The 23,247-nt window shown below is 33.5% G+C and overlaps 1 protein-coding gene across 1 annotated transcript in view; it reads left to right on the top strand.

Annotated features, from left to right (window-relative positions):
• Positions 1 to 23,247, top strand: part of LOC108752480 (protein kinase C-binding protein NELL1-like) — a 71,991-nt gene that overhangs the window by 33,676 nt on the left and 15,068 nt on the right. Inside the window, exons 2-3 of the mRNA XM_018493317.1 lie at positions 15,898 to 16,104; positions 22,701 to 22,851. Of these exons, the coding sequence (XP_018348819.1) occupies positions 15,924 to 16,104; positions 22,701 to 22,851 (332 nt within the window). The 5' untranslated portion in view covers positions 15,898 to 15,923. The remainder of the gene's footprint in view (positions 1 to 15,897; positions 16,105 to 22,700; positions 22,852 to 23,247) is intronic.

Genomic DNA, 23,247 nt, shown 5'->3' on the forward strand with positions numbered 1-23,247 from the left:
ATTTTGTTTCTCTCCTTTTTTTACAGATGTTTTTTTAGTAATAATTTTTAACTTAATTTAGTATCGCTGTGTAATAATTTGTGATAAATTTGTGGTTATAATAAACAAATATGGGTCAATAAATTTTATTACAGAACTTGTGAAGAACTTGTTGTTATTCTGATTAATATAATATCGTACAAACACGTATAAAAATTATAAATAATAAAACACAAATATTAATTTAATATAATTGATAATATAAATATCTATTATATATAATGGAGGTAATTATATTTCAGAAAGTATTGTAGAATTTACGGAAGAAGAGGAACAGAAGACGGAAAAGAATGAATGTTTAATCTGCACTTCGCGGTTTCGTGTAAATTTCTCGTATAATCTCTACGTATTTTTAGGTTCATGCATTAATCAATCCTTTTTTCTTATGGGCTGTATAGAATTTTATCTAAAAATATCCATTTTCATGAGAAAGGCTCGTGTCTTGGCGCTTTCGTGCGAGGACGTTGATAAAATCAGCTGTACTAGAAACATTCGACTTTGAAAGTACTTATATTATATATCCTATAAGTTTTATGAGTATTGTTCTGCAATACTCAAATGGATAATTCAAATTTTTTTATAATTCCTATTTCCGCTTTCCTTATCAGAAATGACAAATCTTACGGCGCCGTTTGTTTCACGCTCAAACTCACTTGCGAACTTACCGGCAGTGAAAAAAGATCGATAACCACGTGGCCATAAATATCAAATGATTTACGCGGCTTTAACACTAATTTAGGTTGCAGCAAAGATAGCACTTTCGCGTTAATGAGATATATGTGGCCTGACAAATGTAAATTTAACGGCTGCAACTGATATCGCATTCCTTGTGGAAGTTGTTAATTTTTCAGCACGCATTGAGATGAATTTTTGACATTAACATCCCCATTAAATCAATCTTCCAATGACGCGTGGGAATCGAGAGGCGGATTCTTAGCTTATGACAAATAAATTCGTTCGCTCGGAAACACTAACTTTACGGCGGACGCAAATTTACACAGTACTCTGAGCAAATACACATTTAACTTGGCGCGTTTAATGTTGCGCTCCGCGCTTTTCGCTCGAATTAAAGGAAAAGTGAGCAGTCTTGAATCTCGCACAATTGTGTACTTTGTGTCTGCTGCAGCCGCGTGATTTATCATGAAATATATTTCACATGATAATTCAAAAATTAATTATGGACACTCGTAACTGAGACTACCCAAATTAATAATTTGTAACTATAACAAATATTTCCTGAATTAAATATAAGCTGTTTGTTAATATCTTGTTTATATACAATAAGTATTAACAAGATAATGAAAATCTCTTTAAAGAATTTCTTCCTTTTATGAAATAATTAAGTATTCAGTAAATTTCTGGACTAATATTATTTGAAATTAACTGCTTTACATTGAAAAATACAAAAATCTATCAGTCAAGTATCTATTATATAATCACTCAAAATGACAAGTAGGAATATGTATGTTCTGGAGATCTAAACAGAGTTAAGCGATCGAGCAAACAAAGCTTTGATCACAGAATGGAAACATTGTCATAAATCCTTCCTGTCAAAAATAATTTTCATATCTCAAGCTTTCTCACATCCTTCATTCCTTTATTCTCCCTTTCATATTTTCGTTATTTCTTCGACTGGCGCCTGTTCCAGTCGGGCAATTTCCTTCCACTGCAGTGTTATCCAAGACGCTTAGAACTTATTACATTCCTGTTTTTACAATATTTTTTTAGAGATGCCGTGAGATGAATAATTACCCGTATCACATTTCCTTCGCTTATGTAAGACTATTATTTAGTTCCTGCTGTAATCTTATAGCGAATTCGGTTGGACTAGTGCACATTAAAGTGCATATTAAAGTCACTACTAATTTAATCTGAATGTAAAAATGAACTGCAAATATTTCGAATTATAAAATACATATTTTATCTGTATATCTGTGTTAAAATACAAATTAATATAACTTATAACTGATTATCAAAACAATAGAAAATTATATCGCTATTTATAAAATTTTATAGCTCGAAAAATGATTGCAAAATAGAAGCAATTATTCTTAAATTATATTTTTAATTTGCCAATAATATTCATAACACATAAAACAAAAATAATTTTACAAAGAGAATAGAAAAATTTATTTAAAAAAATAATATGTTTGAAATATAATATCGAGAAGTCGACTTTATAATGCAATTTGTTCAATGCAAGTATGTATAGTGTACGATTATACAAAAGTGGTGGTTCGTACGTGAGCGGCGCCAAGGCGTCGAGACGCTACGCGACCGATCAGTTGGTGTCTCGTGAGTTTGCTATAATCCTTTCTTCCGCCATATACTTAAGTCGCAATTAATCCCCAGTCATATGGGCTATGGGAATCGCATTTATTAAATGTTGCTCAAATTGCAGAAGAAGTCACAGCGATTTTATTAACTTACAAGCAAGCTGTTCCTATTCTTTGCAATAATTTGATTTCACTTTTCTATACAAATTAATTTTTATTAATTTTGTTATTGTTTTTAACTCTTTTGAAAACAAATATTTATTAAAAAAATAAATAGTAAATGAAAAAAAAAATTTTTTTATTAGTACTAAAACAAAAATCAGTTTTTTTTACATAGACATTCACTTACAATTAGTGAAGGCTTCCGTGCATAACTCATTTTTCAATCCCTAATACAAATCGATAAGCGTTTTAACTTTTAATTTATCAAATAATTATGTGTTGCCTAGCGCATTAATGATTATGATCGAAAAAAAAAAATTGTACAATAGTACGTAAAATATTACATAGCAATCAATTAATAATATTCCGTAATGTACTAGATCAACAATATTGTGACCATGAAACAATACTCGTTCTGGTAATACACGATACGCGCGACGCGACGTGGCGCGACGGAATGACAATGGTTTTGACGCATGTGTCGTTCCCGCGCGCCTCGAGGTACTCGGCATAAAGCGGAGCACTAGTTTCATTGCTAATGACGCTTGGATTTACGATATCGTTATGTCCATGTCCGCCACAGGAGCCGCCGCAGCAGCGGCAACAAATTACAACGTCGTATGCACCTGACATACTAGAATATAGATCGTCACGATTCGTCAAACCAACGACGACTCCATCCAGTCTGATCGCGACGAACCACGATGTACCAACTTGCTACTACCGATAAAAGGATTATTAATCCTAGGGATGATAAATTCAGCAGAAATAAACTTAGAGTGCTAAGTCTCCCTCGTAGCTTGAAACTACCTAATCGTTAAAGAGGAAACGCAAAAACTTTGAATTTAATGAGAGACTTAAAGAGCATCGTATAGAAAAAATAAGGGTACGAAAGAGTTACAATTTTTATACAATATAATAAAAATACAGTCTCAGATAAGATACTTGTCACCACTATTCAAGATTTCTAGCCTTTCAATGCAGGTTATAGGCAAGGACAATATATTGGGTATTGTCTAAAAATATCGCATAAAAATGATTTTTTTTCCATCTCCCGACATTAAGAAATATAATGGTAACGGGCAAATATATGTATCTTCATAAAAAAGTTATAGCATATAAAGTAAGAGACAGCAAAATATGCCACACCGACAGTGGCACAGAAATTTGCAATATTGAATAGCGATGAGTGTGTTAACCTATCAACCTAAAAATCCGCGACATAGATTATAAATCTACACTTACATAACTCGACAATGTGATTGCAAGACGATGTCAAAGAGATATTTACATTACAGGGCACATAGGCGCGGACGTTTCTCACGTGTTTTGTGACGTGAATCATCATTTTGGAAGCACGTCACGGAGGCTGTCTCGCAAATCTCGTCTCGTAAAGCAACAGCATTGCAGCTGGCTCACGAATTGTCGCAAAAATAGTAGTTTAGGAGGACTCGTAAACTTCGCGTGATTTATTGCCTAAGAAACGCGTCCTATCCCCATTTTTTCTTGCAACTCTCTTATTTGCTCCTTTTCCTTTTAGTTGTGTGATCCATCGTAAAATCTGACATCATAATCCTTCATTAGCTTCATGACACACCCGCGTTAACTTTACCGCAGTAAATAACGGCTTATAATATTCACGCTTGAGTAGTAACATTATTGTGGGAAAATGCATCTTTTGCGATTCGTGTTTTATTCCCTTTAAACGGAGACATATTTAATCAAGCTAGCAGGACCAAATGACCAGAAAAAGAAACTTTTGAACAATTTAGTGGTCATTTCATGCTAATTTGTGTTACAAAAAACAATTTTGTACCATATGCCATTTAGAACATCAATCAAAATTCGATGAGGATTATGTATCACGGAAAAACGACCCCTTTAATCCTTACTTAATTAAAGGGATGGTCGCGAGGCAGTGGCTGTATGATTCATTTATATCATTTCTCAATTCTCGGCGTAACAGGGAAATAATCCCGTACTGTATTTATTATTGTTCAGCTCCTATATAATTGATTTATTTTCAGTTTGATCATTAAATTATGTAATAAAAATAAAAATAGAAATAACCATGGGAAATCAGAGAACCAGTTTATTTATTCGTGCAATTTATTGATACGTGAAATTTGATTCTGGAAGTTCTTCACAGATATCTTAAAGAATACGAACTGAATGCTATTAACACATTGAACGCCGACCAATTTTTATTTGTAAAAATGATCGCTGGTTTTGAAGTGTTAAGAAAGTTGCAGAAAACGATTATTTCTATTAAAATCCGACGACTGTCTGATTGAAGAGTTAAATATATAATGAATTTAATTAATAACTATAAATTTAATAAATAACTATAATTATAAATAACTATAAAGTCAGAATTCTTGGAGATATAGAATTTAATAAATTTTCGCCAAGAGCAGAATCAATCGCTACTTCCACAATAGAAACGTTATAATTTGTGCCACCAAAATATGAAATTTCAGATTTTGTTCCGACTGCCATTAGGCTCAAGAGTAAAATACTCCTCGCCATGAGTTTCGCCGAAGGAATGGCGGAAACACCAAATCTGAAACTTCATATTGGCAGCACAAATTATATCGCTTCTATTGTGAAACTTGCGATTGATTCTGCTCGTGGCAAAGGGTACTTTATTTTTTAGCCTAATTCTGTTAGGGGTTAGTTTTTGAGGAACGGATCAATATATTAATTTTTTTATGCACAGATTAGCACAAAATCAGTACTCAAATCTTATTTTTCTTTTTTTTTCTTGTGATTCTACTAGCTTAATGTTAAGTTAGCAGCGCCACACGTTTCTTCTCAATGGCATATACAAAATTATTTTTTGTAGCAAATTGGACCAAAATGACCAAAATGAGCAATTTTTTTCGATTCTGCTCATTTAGTCCTGCTAGCTTGACATATTTCTGCGATTAAAGTTCCATTATACAATATTGTTTTTTGTTATGTATAACGCTTTATCATTTTGCAAAATCTTCGAATTTGATTATGATTATCCTACGATTTAAAAGTTATTTAATTCTCTATAGAATTGTAAATTTATATATAGTTATTAATTAAATTTATGGTATACTTAACTCTTCAATCATATAATCGGAATTCAATAGAAATAATCGTTTTCTGCAATTTTCTTAACACTTCATAACCAGTGATCATTTTTACAAATAAAAATTAACACGGTGAGCGCCGGCAACGCACACAGTGTGACTTATACAAATATACACCTATAAAAATTAGTCGGCGCTCAATGTGTTAATAGCATTCAGTTCATATTCTTTAAGATATCTGCGGAGAACTTCTACAATCAAATTTCGCGTATAAATTGCACGAGTAAATAAGCTGGCTCTCTGATTTCCCATGGTTATTTCTATTTTTATTTTTATTGCATAATTTAATGATCAAACTGGAAATAGACCAATTATATAGGAGCTGAACAATAATAAACACAGTATGGGATTATTTCCCTGTTACGCCGAGAATTGAGAAATGATATAAGCGAATCATATAGCCACTGCCTTGCGATCATCCCTTTAATTAAGTAGGGATTAAAGGGGTCGTTTCCGTGATACATAATCTTCATCGAATTTCGATTCCTTAGCTAGCTAACTCAGAAGATACACGTGACTGGAATGGGATAGTCGACGCTAATATAAGCTGTTGAAATAATGTAGCCGTTTAATTCATAAATTTTTAAACATATTGACTTCTTCCTTAAATGATACCTGTTTTCTTGCGAAGGTCAGTCCGATTAAATTAAACATATTAAGACATATGTAGCATTAATAAATAATTTATTATATCGAATGCGCTGCTTGTATTACATTAACATTTAATGACACATTACTTGATTAATTTGAGATTTAAATATTCTGAAAAACTTAAAGAAATAATTATAATAATATTATCATATCAATTTTTGAATATGTAAAATTACTTGCTAATTTATTTGTCGATAATTTGAAATATCTGTGAATGTACCAATAAATATTCTCGACTTGATGAAGCTTAATCAATAGCTGACATGTATAGGATGATTTTGCGGTGGAACGTACATAAATTGTTTAGTGGCTCTGCATTTCGCGATTGGCGTTTAAATATTTTAATGCATTAAGAACTGACGCGTGCAAAAATAATGCAAAAATCATAATTACGATTTTACATCTCACCTGTTTATATAGGAGTGAATCATTCCGTGGCGCGTGTTCAATTACTGATCGAGTAATCCGATAAAGATGCATGAAATATTTCCACAGTACTAAAATATTAATATTTCTTCTTTAGGATTTTGAATTTTCGCGACGCAAATAACGTTAGCTATATTCTTACATCTTTAATACTATATAAATATTTTTATATATCGTAAAATATGTTTGTGTAATAAATAAATAAAATTCTCTGTATATTAAATTTAAACGTTAAACTGAACGGAATCCATGCGATGTCTGCGACTGCTACGTGAAAGCGTTGAATAAAGTCTATGTTTCTGCATAAAAGCATCGATTTCCCGTTAAATTATTATACCAGAAGAAAAACGAGCTGATGAATAGGGTTTTTTCTAGAGAATGAGTCTTCGACGCGACATAAAGAACACCGAATTCGCTGTCGTGGACAAAACCAATCGAGCTGGAGAAGCGGAGAGAATCGCGGCGGCACCTCTTAAGAATAGAACGGGGCAGATTTAGATATCCTCGCGCCGCAGTTACGGCACCTGACTGACTAGGATATTCACGCGAGAGAGCGTGGAAAATAGCCTAATCTCATTTAGACAAACGAGCAGCCGGCTCGGAATATCGTCAAACATTGACGCAGCGCGTTAACGTCATTATTCGAGACGACGCGGACGTAGCACTAATTTCTCGCATAGTTTCCCCATTACACCCATATCCAAACATATGTGCTTATCTCGCTGAGATCTCAGTGAGATTATTTGAGCTAAGGTAGCTGGAGTTCTCTCGCGTCGGTGTGTGTATACATAACGCGATAGCGAGTCTTCTTGGTTATCTTTTCAGACTGGTATCAAGAGAATGTATCAGAGTATTGTAAAAACTGCACCTGTATATTTCTTTAAAGATTCTTAAAAAGAAAACATACAACTTTAATTAACAAAAAATATTGACCATCTTATCAACTGAAAAAATTTTTATGAAATATTTATTGGTAGCGAACATAAATTAATTAACCAGTGATGTATACATTTATTAATATTGAATATAAACTTATGTCTTAAACTTTGTAGTAAAAAGAATATCTATACTTATCGCAAGAAAATCCACAATCCTTTAAAAAATAAATCCTAAAGTAGAAAAATAGTTACGATTAACTATCTCTCTGATTAGCTAAATTCCTATAACAAGTTGACGTCATTTGTTGCCATTTTTCGTCAAAATGGCTTTATCTGAATTCTTATAAAATAAGATTATTATTTAGGACTGAATATAAATTTACTGATATTAAATATAAATTTTACATTAATTTTCCTTTGTAAATAACTCCGACAAATACGCCGCGCTGAGATTTACGCCGCAAAAGTCAGAAAAAAATAAAAGAAGTGGGGGTAATTTTCCCGCAACAACTCTGTTACATATCGTTATATTAGTATTGTATTATGATTTCAGCTTCTTACTGTCAATATTAATGAAATTATGTGAGTTGAATCAATTGTCACTGTAATAAGTAACGCCATCATAAATTATAATCTACATAAAATAGTTACTGTAGAGCGTGTAAAAGACTTAGTGGTTATTTTGATACATACGCGTAGTGGAATAAGTTTTTGTTTAGTTTGTTGTCTTGTATATCCCATCTGTTTGGGATATATCGCATTTTTAGCGGGCAGAATTTATGCCCAAAGCACACAAAGTGCGCAAATTGAATTCAGTGCACTAAATGCAATAAACGCATATATATATATATATGAAATATGTATCTCATGTCATAATACTTGTAATATATGTAGAAAGATTATAATTATTATTTATTATTTCCTATACATATTTATCATTTTTATTTTTTGATAAAACTTTATAAACACATTTTGTAAGTTATTGTGTCACTTTACGTCTTATTTATATACATTATTTGTAAATTTTTCATGAGCCCTACATACCTCCCTCCCTCCCCCCTATGAGTAACCATATATCCCATCCTTATGAGATGTACAGCAAAAATGCAAGAGTTTCAAAAAGTTTATTTTTTAATACGAAAAATAAATATTTCGAATTTCTAATATTTTTTTCATTGTAATAGACAGTACAAAGTTTTTACTGATATAGTTCGTTTACTTTAAATATAATAAATAATACTTAATAAATTAAGTTTTTGATAGGTGCGGCGTGTATGCCGGAGTTACTCCATGTATTATATCGTGTATACGTAGATATAACAATTACGTTATCGCGCAGCGATTAGATCAATGCGACGTGGCGAATAGTTGTGTCTTCAGCGCGTGTTAAATAGCAATTCGTACGATAATAAAATTCACGCGTTATATAGCTTTTATTTATAATATTCTGTTACTCGGTCGTTATGGTCAACGTTATGGCAGTCGTATTAATAAAGGGGTCGCGTGCCATAACAGAGGATTTAGGCCTCCCCTTTATCGTGGATGTTACGCTTTACGTTTATCCTGTCTTGTGTATAATCCGCCATATAAATTTCAATACACAATCGCATAATCCGAGCCGCAAACTGAACTGATATATATCCAGCATCCGCATTGCGTCACGTCAATTACTCTCCCTTCTGATAAACGTTGAATATAGGATTAAGATTGAATAATATTTTCAATTGCGAAATATTAAACGCCAGATAATTCGATAATTACCTTTGAATGCACACAGTTCGAAACGTAAATATTGTAGATTGCTAGACTATATTCTTATACTGTCCAGCGTAACAGCTGTATGACATGTTCATGTACCCCCTACGTACTTGATATCACTAGATATATGCACTATATTGGATAGACAGATTTCTCAACTGTTGAAATATTGAGCATTAGACAAGCATGGATGAGCTTATGCCAAGTTATACCTGCATACATACATAATGTCGCGTGCTTTCTTCTGGGAACGTATTGTAATGCATCCTGCGAATTCCATTGCGTTTCTATTTAATTTATAATTCAAAATATTTTCCTTCCTTAAACACAATCGTAGCATTATTCTTTTCACGCACATATAATAGAAAACCAATTTTCACTTTCTAATATGTTCTCGTCAATATTACAAAAACGGAATGAATTGTGACAAATGATTCTATATATAAACGTATCAAGCAGCCGCGGCGCAAGAGAATCATGATTGAGGGAGAAATTGGCCTTTGGGTGATTCGTTGTGGCCTTTTATGAGGCTGCAAAAGCGATTACTGCGGATTGGTCTCATTACAGGCGGCCTCGTCGACGACGCCGCGGCAGTAACCGCGGGCGTTTCACATCAAAATGATGCCGTGAGTGCAATTAGATTTAATGCGAAATTGAATTACGCGGAAACCGATCGCAACACGAGACCACATTGTTTCACCATCAACAGTCGTATGTAAATATAACGTATCGTGAAACTGTACGCAAAAGACGTCGAATACCGAACAAATCTGTTTCAGTTTGGTAGAAGGTAAATATATTTCTAAAATAATTTAAAATTTAAAGAAAATGACATTTGAAATGACATTTAAGAAGCAAAACTATCGATTTGCGAAAGATTCAGAAATTACGGAAACTGTAAAATTGCGAAAATTCCAGAGTTGCATGAAAGCTCTAGAATTCGCGGAAATTCTTTTTTGCCTTTTCTTGTAAGATTTTTTTCTCACTCTCACTTTCCGCGATGTGAAAAAAGGAAAATATCGCGGGAAAAGGGGTTCACTCTAGCGTGAGGTGAGTCGTCGACCAACTAGAGAACGTAACCTTGACCGTTTGATGATCGAACGAGCACGCGCGAGGCAGTCGCATATATCGTGCCGGCGAAATTCGACGATCCACTGCTGAGAAAATCGAACGTGATGGACGTCGCACGGCGACGGCTCGTGCGAGACCAGACGTCGCTTTTTTACGCTGACGCCACGAAATACCGTCGTCCGGCCGCGGCCGATCAGGCGATTTCTGGCTTACGATCGAAGAATCCCCGATATCGAAGCCAGTCTATCGCGAATTCTCTCGATGGCAGCAAAGGTCAGATTTCGCCGCGATCGATCACGGTTTGTCGCGATAAGCGACACACGATATACATCATTGATGTTCTTGAGGATAGAATGGGGTCGTGAAAATAATGGACGAGCTGAATCTTAACGGATTTACTTCTTTTGTTATAATTTTGCTTTGACTAAGCGCAAAGAGCATAAATACTAGATGCGCGATATTTATTTTGAATGGCATCCGTTATATAACAAATAATATAAGAAGTTAAAAAGCAAGCAAACAATTGTAATACAATTATGAAATAAGTATGTCGTCTTTTGTACTGCAAAGCAGAGTTGGTACAGGCTAATGTTTTTTTTCTTCTTATTATAAATATATTTTTAATGCTTCAAATAAACTTTAAATCCTGTTGAAAATAATGTCGTCTTGATTTCTCCTCGTTTTTGTAACAATAGTAACAGGTCAGTTAAACATAGAAAAATAAAAGGTGTCTCTAAACGTGAGTACTTCCGCTTAACAATATGAAAATTATAGCATAATTTCTGTCTTATTAATATATTATATTTATGAATTTTCAATTTTACTTTTATGATTTTTTTAGAAATAATTATTTATAAAACAATTGCATATTTTAACTATTACCATATTATTGATACAATTAGATTTCATTGGTTACCAATTTAATCAAGCCAGAAAAAAAAAATATGATCTCTATAAAATTTCGCCTAACCACAATTCCATATCATTATATCATGTGTATTGCTTGTCATCAATAAGTTTGTTTTTCTAAGAGATGAAAGAATCAGGAGATCCCGTCGTTGTACGTAAATTCCAACGAATGCGATGTTTTCAACGTGAAAAAGTTCACGAAGTCTTGTAGCACAGAAAACACGGAAGAATGAACATTTCGACAATGTGCGCTCGTGCGTAGCTGACGAAATGCATCGCCGCACGTCTCGGTGTTCTTCGGGTTGTCTTGCCGATTCTAAGCTTCCGGGTTTCCGGGGGCTGCGACCCCCTCGAGGCGGCCGCGAGTCTCGTGCCGAGGGAACCGGAGGTCGCAGAGGAGCGGAAGGTGTCGATCGATGAATCGTGTGTCGTACGAGGACGGGTTGGTTTCCGCGCGGCTTGACCGTCGCGTGTTATCGATTCGAAGCACACACAGTCTCTGGCATTCGGTACTGCCTCGCTTCATCGTCGTCGTGAATGAAAGACACGGCATGCGACGATCAGCCGGTGCGATTTAATGACCCGATGTCGAATGGCGTGATCAGTGATAAAGATAGAATTGCCCTCGGCACGAATTATTAAACATGCTTACGTATACGTATAGACAAAAATAAAAACATAATTACACTACGTGATATCTCGATCGAGTTTTAATATTTCATTTGGAATTTTATATCTCTAAATAAATACTATAAATTAAATTTTCGTCCTTGGGAATTATAGATATTTGTAGAATAGTAATTTTTAATTTTTATATCGCGCAACACGCGACCCGATACATAGCGCAAAAGTATAATTTTTCAGAAATCTTTAAGAAATTTAAACTTTCGTTATGACGCGAACGATGATGTTGCTCGACTTGCCGTCTTATCGATATAATTGTAATAGTCGTGAATGCCAGAAAATGTAACGGTGACAGTCGTGCCAGGAGAGACACCACGTGTCACGCGTTCTCTTTCACTCTTTCGCCTTCTCCTTCTCGTGAATTTGATGATAATGCCGCGTACGGTTCGATACCGGCGTCGCGACGCCCGGCAGTCTGCCACTGTTCCGTTCCATCCTTCACCCAACGTCATCCCGTCTTAGGAGACATTTACGCGTTTTCTAGCACCGAATCTCTTGCGTCTATTTCTTGTACAATCATATTACCGCTACATTTCTAACTTTGATTAATAAAAAATTACAAACAACAATATTATCAATGTTATAAAAAAACAAATAATACAGTATTGCTAAAAAAAAGATATTTTTCATAAAATTATTAACAATATTAATGAGGTTAAAAATACGATTAAAATATGATGCGATATGAGACTAAAATGTTCTAACATATTCTCAAATACATAAAAAATAAAAAAATATTTCTTTAATAGAAAAATAATACAATTTTATTTCCATTTCTATTTAGTTGTTATTAATATATTCGACTGTGATTATGATATTAGATTAGTATATTAAAGAAAAATAATTAAAAAATGCGAAATGCAACAAAGACGTCTATAAACGGAAATTCCAGGTATTAAGATCGATAAACAGATGGTTAAGTATGGACAACGAAATTCAATCGGCGAGTATATTAATTTGCTGGATGATTTGGTTGATAAATGTCGCCAAAGCCTTTGGGATCTAAAGTGATGCGTGTCTCTCTCTCATTTTGTGAAGATAGGATGAAAGGGAGAAGGAAGTTCCTAGGGCTTCTCTTTGCACGTGTATCGTATAATTAAAGGAAACCGACACGCCTTTAGAGCATTCATGCATAAAGTCATCTTAAAATTAATTAGAATTGAAATTTCGCAATATAATAATCGCATTAATCAATTTTATTATATATATATATATAAAACTCTCTTGAATCTGCATTATATATTTTAACATAAATCGATATTTGTGCCACGACACAACGTTATAAGTGCCAAAATTGTTTAAGTACGTTTTTATTGTATGAGTTGTAAGTGCTCTGTTCTGTTACATACTAATATTTGACTTGGAAAGTGCTACTACAAACAAAGAAAAATGGGCAATGCAATTCAAAATGTTGTAATTGGCACTTTTTTAATGTGGATTTACTTGCATTTTTATTCAAATATATTATAACGATTTAAAATTTTAACAATTTCAATATAATTTTTTCCAAAATTAGAATAAATTACTTAATTAAAAATATCTGTAGAAATTGATTACTCATATCTTCAGTTATTATGGCATTTTTTTCCGACTTTTTAAAGTGATAATTAAAAAGAATAAGTTTATCCTTTCTCCTAAAAAATTAAAAAAAATAGCACTTACAACATTTTGCTTTGGCTCACTTTATTTATAGAATAAACAAAATTATAATATAACATGAGCTTTAGCAGCATTATTAAAAAATTCATAAATTATAATTATCAAATTAATCAAAATTAATCAATTTAATTAATGTTGCACGAAAATATTCAGTTAAACATAATTATCATTAGCTTCTCTCTTAAGAAAGTTTACTATATTCAATCGAAGAATAAATATGTTTTATCAAATTATTTTCGTAAGAAATTGAGTCTATCGTTTATAATGTAGAGTGTAGAGGAACGTTAGTTTGATGTATAATGTGTTTGCTTCTATGTATGAATCTCCGCAGTGTTTAAAGAGAAGCATATGTGCATAAATAAACTTTGAGGACGCGAAATGATCGGCGTAAATCTGCTTACAGACACCTGCCTGATGTTTTCTTAACGTGTGCTAAAAATATCATTCTAGATTTCGGTGACTGCATTTAAGCAAATTATACTCTTGGTATAAATACGTACGCCTTTCTGTTGGCGGGGAATGTTGCCAATACTGTTTACGTTCTGATTTATCCATTAACTCTGCATTTCTCTTCGCATTTCTACTTCTTTCTTCCGATATCATTAAAACTAATATAATCGATTAAAAAACCCTCGTTGCCGATCTCTCTGCGACATCGTCATTTTATTAATTCATTTCTATTATCCAGAAAGGATACGAGTTCTTAATTTTTAAATTATTAGAAAAAGTTATAATTGGATCACATTTGATATTGGAAAAAGTATTCATATCTTCATTATTATTAATGTTTAATCGATTTTATACTAGCAACCAACAATGTATCTACTAAATTTAAATATATTGTTATTTTAATTGTTTTAATGGAATTAAGCTAAAAAAATTACTAAAAACTAAGCTATAGAAATATATCAGACTTATTCTAAATAGAGAAGTAACAATAATTTTCGCAGTTCCATTAATATTTCTTTTACAAATATATTCTTTGAATCTTTTATGAAAAGAATTTTGAGAAAATAAATTTTTTTAAACTAACGGAAAATTGTGTAGAAAAATAAAAGATATGTATTTAGATATCATTTAAAAAAATTTAAAAAGATAAAATATTAGATAAAAGAACTTTTTCCAATTCTCATTGATATAGGATATTTTGTTATAAATATATCAAATTCGTATTAGTTTTACCTATCCTGTCCATTAGCGTTCTCTCTCCACCAATCACCTTGTCGAAAGGAAAAACCAGGTTTTCGTGGCGAGCGTGTGTTTCACGTAAACCAAACGTCAAGGGTTGTCGCTCATTGCGAAAGTAGCCAGTCCGATCGAGGGATTGTTCGCCCAAAGCGGACAGACCAGCAAACTTTTTTCTACAGGACTTCAATCATTATCAACGTGAAGTCGACGCGACAAAGGCAGAATGGATTTCACTATATAGAGAAAGAGAGGAAGGGAGGGAGGGAGGGGGAGAAAGAGAGAGAGAGAGAGAGGAGAGAGAGAGAGAGAGAGAGAGAGAGAGAGAGAGATGCGATAGATAAAACAGACTGTTTATGGGGCGGACAGTTTCGCGGAAGGGGTTGAAGGCTTCATGGAACGGGGAAAAGCACGGAAACGCCGATAACGAGCGTCGACTGTGAAGAGTCGATCAATACGAGTGTTTCGAGAAGTCTATGTCATCTATGATCATTTTCTTTTTCTATTTCTTCTTCTTTTCCCTTATCCTTAGCTTCTTGATTTGATTGGTAAAAGATTGGTTGTAATTTCTTCAAGAGATTAATTTTATTGAGAGATCTTCTCTTGCTAACGAATGTAATCGGAAACGAAATCGAATAATCGCGGAAAGAAGAAAATTAGAGCGCAATAATTAATCAATGAACAAGACAAATTAAAAATTTTTTTATTTGCATGAAGATAAATTGCTCATTAGAAACAATTTTGTCGGCCAATACAGAACGCGGAAGTTGTGGAAAGAAATTATCGTCTTCAACGTCACCTTCATCATAACTGGTTGCCATTGAAGTTTTTTTTGCGTAGCCGTAACATGAATAAGTGAGAAAATATAAAGAAATTAATGGTTACGATTTCATTGTTCAATGTTTGTATTTGTAAACTTTTCAGCCATTCATGTATTGTTATATCTTCACTTTGACTATCCATTGTATTACCAATACTCTCTCAATTAAATTTACAGTGACTTTCTCAATATTATAAACAATAGTCAAATGACTGTTGTATGAACAATAAACAAATGTTTTAAATTAATTGTTTCAGTGTCTGGAACGACGAAAGAAGAAGAGATGGGGATATCTTCGGTCACAGAAGGAACTACCGTAGTTCTCGGCGCGAAAACAAGGACAGGAAGCGATCCTGGAGGAGGTATAGATCTATTAGCAGCCCTGCAGCTTCATAATACTACTCGACAGGGCGTTACGCAGGTGCCAGGTCTGGTTAGATTGAGACCAGCCTATTATCTTCAGGGTAAGTCAACTTTATTATTTTCGGTTCAATCCACGAAATCTTAAAAGAAAAATCATTGCGTAGACCAGTAATTTGCGGCTCACTGACTTATAATCAAAAACATAAAATTATATTTTCTATTTTATGCAAACTAAATAAACATTATGCAGCCAGAAAAATTTTACTTTTTTTTTTAAATGGTCCTCTGAAAATAATCCTTAAAAAAAAAGATTGCGCACATACATTATCATTGATATACAATAGATGATTGATCAAAAAATTCTTGGACATTGCAAAACAATGATTTTTATTTTGAGGAACGATATTTTGCAGAAAAGAATCAATCATCGCTTGTTTTTCTTCTACGGATTCTAATTCAATTTCCAGCAAACAATTTAATTTCTCAACAGGAAGTTTTATTAGAAGTTAGAAGAGATACAATTTTAGAAATTTGATGAGATGATTTGAGACTTAAGATGTTAGTATTTGGAGAATATAGTCGAAATAGTCAAAAATTGATTAAAGCACACTCCTTCAAAGCTACAATATACTATATATATATTACACGATAAATCTTAACTCATACACGAAGCTGCCACTTCGGTAATGCTCTCTTAACCTGAATACTCCCTTAATTTGCATATCACCAGGGCTTTCTTTACACGAGCGATTCTCCTCTCAGTCCTTATATAGCACACATTGCAATTATTATGTCTTATGAAGACGATGATTGCATTCTTTGAGTTATAATCCACGAGACTTATCTCTATTATATTCCACGAAACTTTGCCACGAAATTCATCTCAGAAATTAAATTGAGAATATGAAAGATGATACAAAACGCGCGAAACAAATTATCTTGAAATATAAATTCTTATTGAAGATATTTCCGTGTCTGATTTTATATTGTAATAATATTATATTTTATACTATAACATTATTTAAAAAAGTTTACGCATTTATAATAACTTGAAAAATGTTGAATATATTTCTATATATGTATTTTCTAGATAAATTTTATGTATTTTTTATATTTAATGCCATGTATATAGTTAGAAAATTTGTATTAAATTTAAGACATTTTATGTGTCCTAAATGGTCCATTTAAATTTTTGTTAATTAAATAAATATATTTTGAAATCACATAAAAATAACACGTAAAAAATTAATACAAAAATATAACATTGACATAATTTAAAGCAAATTGTGGAAACATATTTCATCAATAAAATTAACATTTATAATATATCAAATTAATACATTTTGTTCAATTATCTTAGAATTTAAAAAATACATTGTTTTTATGTTATTTGTTCACTTGCATAAATTATGTTATTTTAGTAAAAATCAAAAAATGTATATCAATCTGATACAAAATATTTAAATAATACAAATTAACACTTGGATATGTTAAAATTCAACACAGAAATTATAACGGAGACCGATTTTAACGCAATTTTAACGCATACAAAGTGTGTTTTACCATGTAGTAGTATAACGGATTGCAAGATTTAGGATTAATTTACAAGTCAATGAAGAATCTTGTTCCAAAATTAGTTCCTTGAAAAATGGTGAGCGACAAGCAGCATTGCCTCTTGATGGATGCATGTGCCTCTCATTACACAACGCTGGTTATGCAATGTGCGATTAATCGATATTACGAAAGGTCAGTTTGATAGCACCGCCTACGCGTCGTCTCTGCTCGCAGACGCCAAGAGGGTATTCCCCTATAACGAGTATCGATTCTTTCCTCGAATTTCAGGAAGTTGCCAATTTCACAGCATTTTCGACAGCCAATAAATTCATTCTACTTGAAAATAATACGCGGCTAATGTATAACGTAGTAAATAATAATTATTAATTATTGTTACGTTTTTTTAATATTTAATTTTACATTTATTTTTTTCATGTAACGCAGAATGTACATACAGTGCTTTGTGAAATTGATCGCGTTTGAAGGAGTTAAACGATGTTCCTGTTAAATAGACGACCCTTCACATCGACGAACACGTCGTCTATTCAACCCCGTAACATGGTGTATCCAATTATATCGGGGCATCCCCACGCCCTTCGGCGGCGAATGGTGTCCAAGCCACGTGGGTGTGTGGGCGGCAGTGCAACGGCCGCGGAAAACGGGCCTGGAAGCAGGGGGGGGGGGTTGAAGTGCCGCGGGAGTAGGGTTTCCCCGAAAGAAATTTCAATTACACCGACGCCCTTCTTCGAGCTACACCCTCACAGGGTGCTTTCGTGGAAGTTAGGCAGACTCTTCGTGGTTCGCAACATTGAGAATGTAAGGGGGAGTCCTTTTTTGTTCTTCATATCGTCTGCGAGTCCTTGACGCTCCTACTCCTGCTCTCCAACCGCTCTCTTTTCGTTCGCTCTTGCACGCACAATTTTTTGTCCCTTCCTCCTCCTCCCCCTCTCCCCCACAAATTAGAGGATTACCAGATGTAATCGTAATACAGTTTCTTTTCTCTGCGTCCCTACGTCGCAAATGTTTGCTTTAATTCCCCCGAAGTCTTATTATCTGATTCAAAAGCTGACAATCGATAAAAGACTTATTTGTACCGCAATTTGAGAATAATAATTTAACTTTTTAGTTAATAAATAAGATAAGATTGATGTTCTAATAAAAATAAAAGCATCCTGTCAAAGATAAAAACAAAATTATTTGAATTATCTTGTACTTTAAATGAGCTTGAAAAGCGATTATACTAATATATAATAACACTCTCAATGGTTCAATAAAAGTTTATAAAATTGAACTCAAAATTGCAATATTAATAATTTAATTCTAAGATTCATAATTAAAAATCTATTGCAAACTAGATCAAGTTCCTGAAAAAAATTCTGATTTTATCCACTAAAAACAAAACTGACAGCAACGAAGAAATATTCGCTCTATTTCCTGTATATCCATATTATCTTTCGCTGTCGCATGCAATAAGCTTCTCACCCCATTTCGATCATTCTGGATGGATACACAGGGAAAAGAAATTTCTTTAGGATTAGATTTATATCGTATGAACGGTTGGATCTTAACAAGTATTTGCTGCAGGACAAAGGACCAAAATGATATACAGCGACACGTGTCGGAGTTTTCTCTGAACTTAGAAAATAGGATCTACCGACCCTCTTTTGTGCTGCTTGGATAAGGGATAGTGCACGTTTGATGATTTCGGCAATTCGATTGAAGTAACCACGAGATTCTGACACGAATCCTCATATCTTATTTATCATCAAGCTTGCAGAGCTTTTTATTAATTGTTCTTTGTGGTATCCCAAACAAAATAAAGTTTCGCAGCAATAAATATTTCTCTTTGATACTTATCTAATTTTCGAGGTGGAATTAAAACGTAGAAGATGAGAGAGAAAAAAAAGAAAGAGAAAAATAGAGTACGGGAGAGATTTAATCGTTATATAAATATTTTACGATGCTATTATAAATTGATGAAATCGAGACACGCGAATTTTGCGTTGTCACGTTTAGACAATATCTATTATCGATTGTAACTTTTATAGGTTGCCCTGACTTATAAAAGAATGATATTATATTAATGATAATAATATTATATAAAAATTTCATTATGCGAATAATGAAATTAAAGATCGAACATTTTTTTTACTATTAATTTATTATTACTTTTAATGCAAAGGAGAAAATAAATGTTTTCTAATTGTGGTAGCTCAGCTTAAATAGCAGAATAGAAATATAGAAGCATCAAGATTATCTACTTCATTTTTTTAATTTATCGAGTTTTATTGAAATTGAAAAAGGGAAATTTGTTAACTTTGTTCTACGTAAGCATTTCGAATGCTTTGCTTATTCCCATAACGCACAAATATATAAAGGGTAAATAACCCTGACTACCCCACAGGAAACGATCATTTTTCCGCTGCTCGAAACTACAGCCAGTCTTCGCGTAGCGAAAACAAAATTTTACGGTCAAATTATGGTTTCTGCCCGTGTCAGTTCGAGTGCAAGGGTTGGCTCGTGCGTGCCAATTCGCGCGGAACGATTTTCTTCGAGACGAGCGAGCAGCGCTTGGTAGGGGTGTTTTCTCGCTGGTCGGCCTACCTTTCTCCTTCGGTCGCCTAGACCGGTGGTATTACATTATAATTAAGCGTGCGCGTACGTAATTGCTCGACGACGTCGTAGCCGCGGATCGGCGGCCCTTCGGCCCGTCGTCGTAGGTGGCGAGACCCACGCGCAGAAAGGTACCGACGTTTTATTATCGGTCGGGTGTCCGGTTACTCTATGCACACCGGCGCTGTATCTGAAATTCGAAGCGCACTTTGCGTCGCGAGAAGCCAGCCAGCGGCACTGCGCTGCATTTTACATGCGGCAGTCGTGTAATGAGGTGTCCCTTATTTGGACAGGATCCTTTTTCGTAAAAAAGAAAAAAAAACCAACAAGCATTTCGCCGCGTTAAAATCGGAAATAGACCGTTGAATCTTCATCTACGAAATAAAGGCAAGAGTCTTTGAAAAGAAATTATTTTAAAAATTATAATTTAAATCTGTTTTATCTGATTTATTTGATAAACGACATTGAGATTTAAAGTTCAATTATTAGGTTTAATTGTACCCGCAGATGCAATTTAATTGAAAAAAAAAAAAAGATGAAGTTAGTAAATTTAAAATCCCAATTCCGAAAGATATTTTCTATTACATTCATCCTATGATTATATGTGCGCAGCTGCGGGATTTCTCGTTTGTACGTGACACATTACACGATTCGCTTAATAATAATGATATTGAAACCACGATAGACGAAGAGTAGGATTGTCGATTGCAGTGGCTTAGTTGCGATGTAATTTGCCAAATGGCCGTATTAATCTGTCTAATGGATAGCTACTCGGACAAGCAGCAACCATTCGGACGCGACGTGTTAATTGAATATGCAATACAAAGTATATCTATGATTGATTTGCACATCACGTGTTTCGGTAATAATAGAATTATACGTTACAATTATACGTTATAATTTGTATCCGCGAGAAGAAATAGAACACTCTTGTAACGTCTGTTAGATAGGCTATTTCTATTACATATCTATTAAACATAAATTTCATTTTTCTAAACCTTTCGATATTTAACATGTAAATTGCATTCTGAGATGTTTTTAAAACGCAAATTATTTATGACAATTATGATGAATAAAATAAGTTTATAATATTCTCATTTATCATATAATTATATAATAAATACATTATATTTAATTATATAATTATATTACATTGGTCTTAATCTTGTTTATAATAAATAGTATAATTATACATTATAGCTTTCTACTATTATTAACTCATGTGAATTGTATAAAATTGTATAAAACGATATTAAAAGAACGATTATATATTCATAGAATATTTTGCTTACTGTCCACTTGTGATTCCGCCATCGGAATCATTCATTTTGTTAAATCTATCTGTTTATTTTGTTAAATGTGTTTTCGTGAACTGGAATTTAGATCCGGAAGTTACAAACAATAAAATTTTCGCGTCAATACGATTACGTAACGGTTGCGCAGAGAATCTGCGACCAACTACTCTCCAAAAATTCGGGGTGGCCTACATCGCTGTACTCTAATCTCCATCGTCGAGTCGATAGTTCAGTTCTTGCATTACTGCAACCAGTAAACGATTGTTCCGTTTTAATACATGACATTTTACGTAATATTGAAAGTGTTGTTATTTCATTACTTCATGGATGGAATTCTCTTGCTATTTACTCCGTTACTTATTGACGCTGAGGAAAATAAGTGGCATAACAAAAAATTTTAGTAAAATTTTCTCGATACTGTGAAAAAAATATATACCAAATAAATTGAGACTGAATAATTAAATAAATATATATTATCAATACTTATACACAATACTTTGGTGAACATTTAAATTTCAAATTAAGTGAAAAATAATAAGAAAAGTATTAAGTGAAAAAAATATATTGGTATATAGACAGTATTTTATATATTTCTGTCCAAGAAGATATTTGCTAAAGAGCGATATTATATAATTGATTCTTAGCATTGAATTATATTACATGAACATGCACACACTCTCTGTCAATAAATTTCAAAGTGAATAGAACTACTGCAACTCCGGTTAAAAAAATTTTCCAAGAACACATATATTCTTAGTTAATTCTTCATTATTTTTCAATATCGCCCCTCTCACTATGCGACTGAGAAGCATATCCTCTGCCATAATATTGCCTCGTAAATAATGATCGCTCGCCGTGCTCTAAATTCGGGGCAGACCGCTTTCCGGAAGGTTCAACCTTACCTGAAAGCAGCCAGGTTAAAAATTCAAATCAGCTTCGCATCGATTTCAAGCACGACATGCGACATGCCGTCCTATAGAATGCATTCAACATCCAAAAATCTTCATATATATAATACATCTAATGATGTAAAAGCTATACAGAACACCTTTATATTCTCGCTTGAATATGTTTAATTTAAGGCACAGGATGGAACTTGAAAATACTAGAAAGAATTGAATATGCTACATATACGGATTCCTACGAGAAAAGTGCTTTATAAAATATACAGTTAAGATTTGCGGAGCACAGTCAGCCGTCTTGCCGCACTGATCATTGTGTTTTACTACTTCCAGGCGAGGAGAGGGAGCTCCGACTGAACGAGGAGAACTTCGAACGGGCGGCCGCGCTACTCCGGCGGGTTCCGGAATTCACTATAGCAGCCGCGCTGCGTCAAGAGGAGGCCAATTCTGGGACGATTGTCGCCTTTGCACACGGGAACAATAGGTACAAAATACTGAAAAATTTCTTCCCATTCACTCCGCAACACTTTGCAATGCCGTTTGGGAATTTCGGACTTGAAGCAAACTACGAGTTGTGACCTATTTCAAACGCTAAGAGTGATATAAACCGCGTGGAGGAGAGAAATCTTTCGGGCATATTATTTAATAAAATATATCACGAAATATAAGTACATATTTATACGTGAAATATGAGATGATCAAAATACTTTTATAGACTATTGGAAATTACAAGTGAAATACGACATATCTCTATCACGAATAACTGTGGAATATTCTACATTTTACGATTTGATGACATCATATCCTAATGCATACAGCACAATAATTCCGCTGTCGTTTATATTTGAAATAATGACGTCTACATTACTCGGTACATATA

Source organism: Trachymyrmex septentrionalis, unplaced genomic scaffold (genome assembly GCF_001594115.1).
Source record: "Trachymyrmex septentrionalis isolate Tsep2-gDNA-1 unplaced genomic scaffold, Tsep1.0 scaffold60, whole genome shotgun sequence".
Lineage (NCBI taxonomy): Eukaryota > Metazoa > Arthropoda > Insecta > Hymenoptera > Formicidae > Trachymyrmex > Trachymyrmex septentrionalis.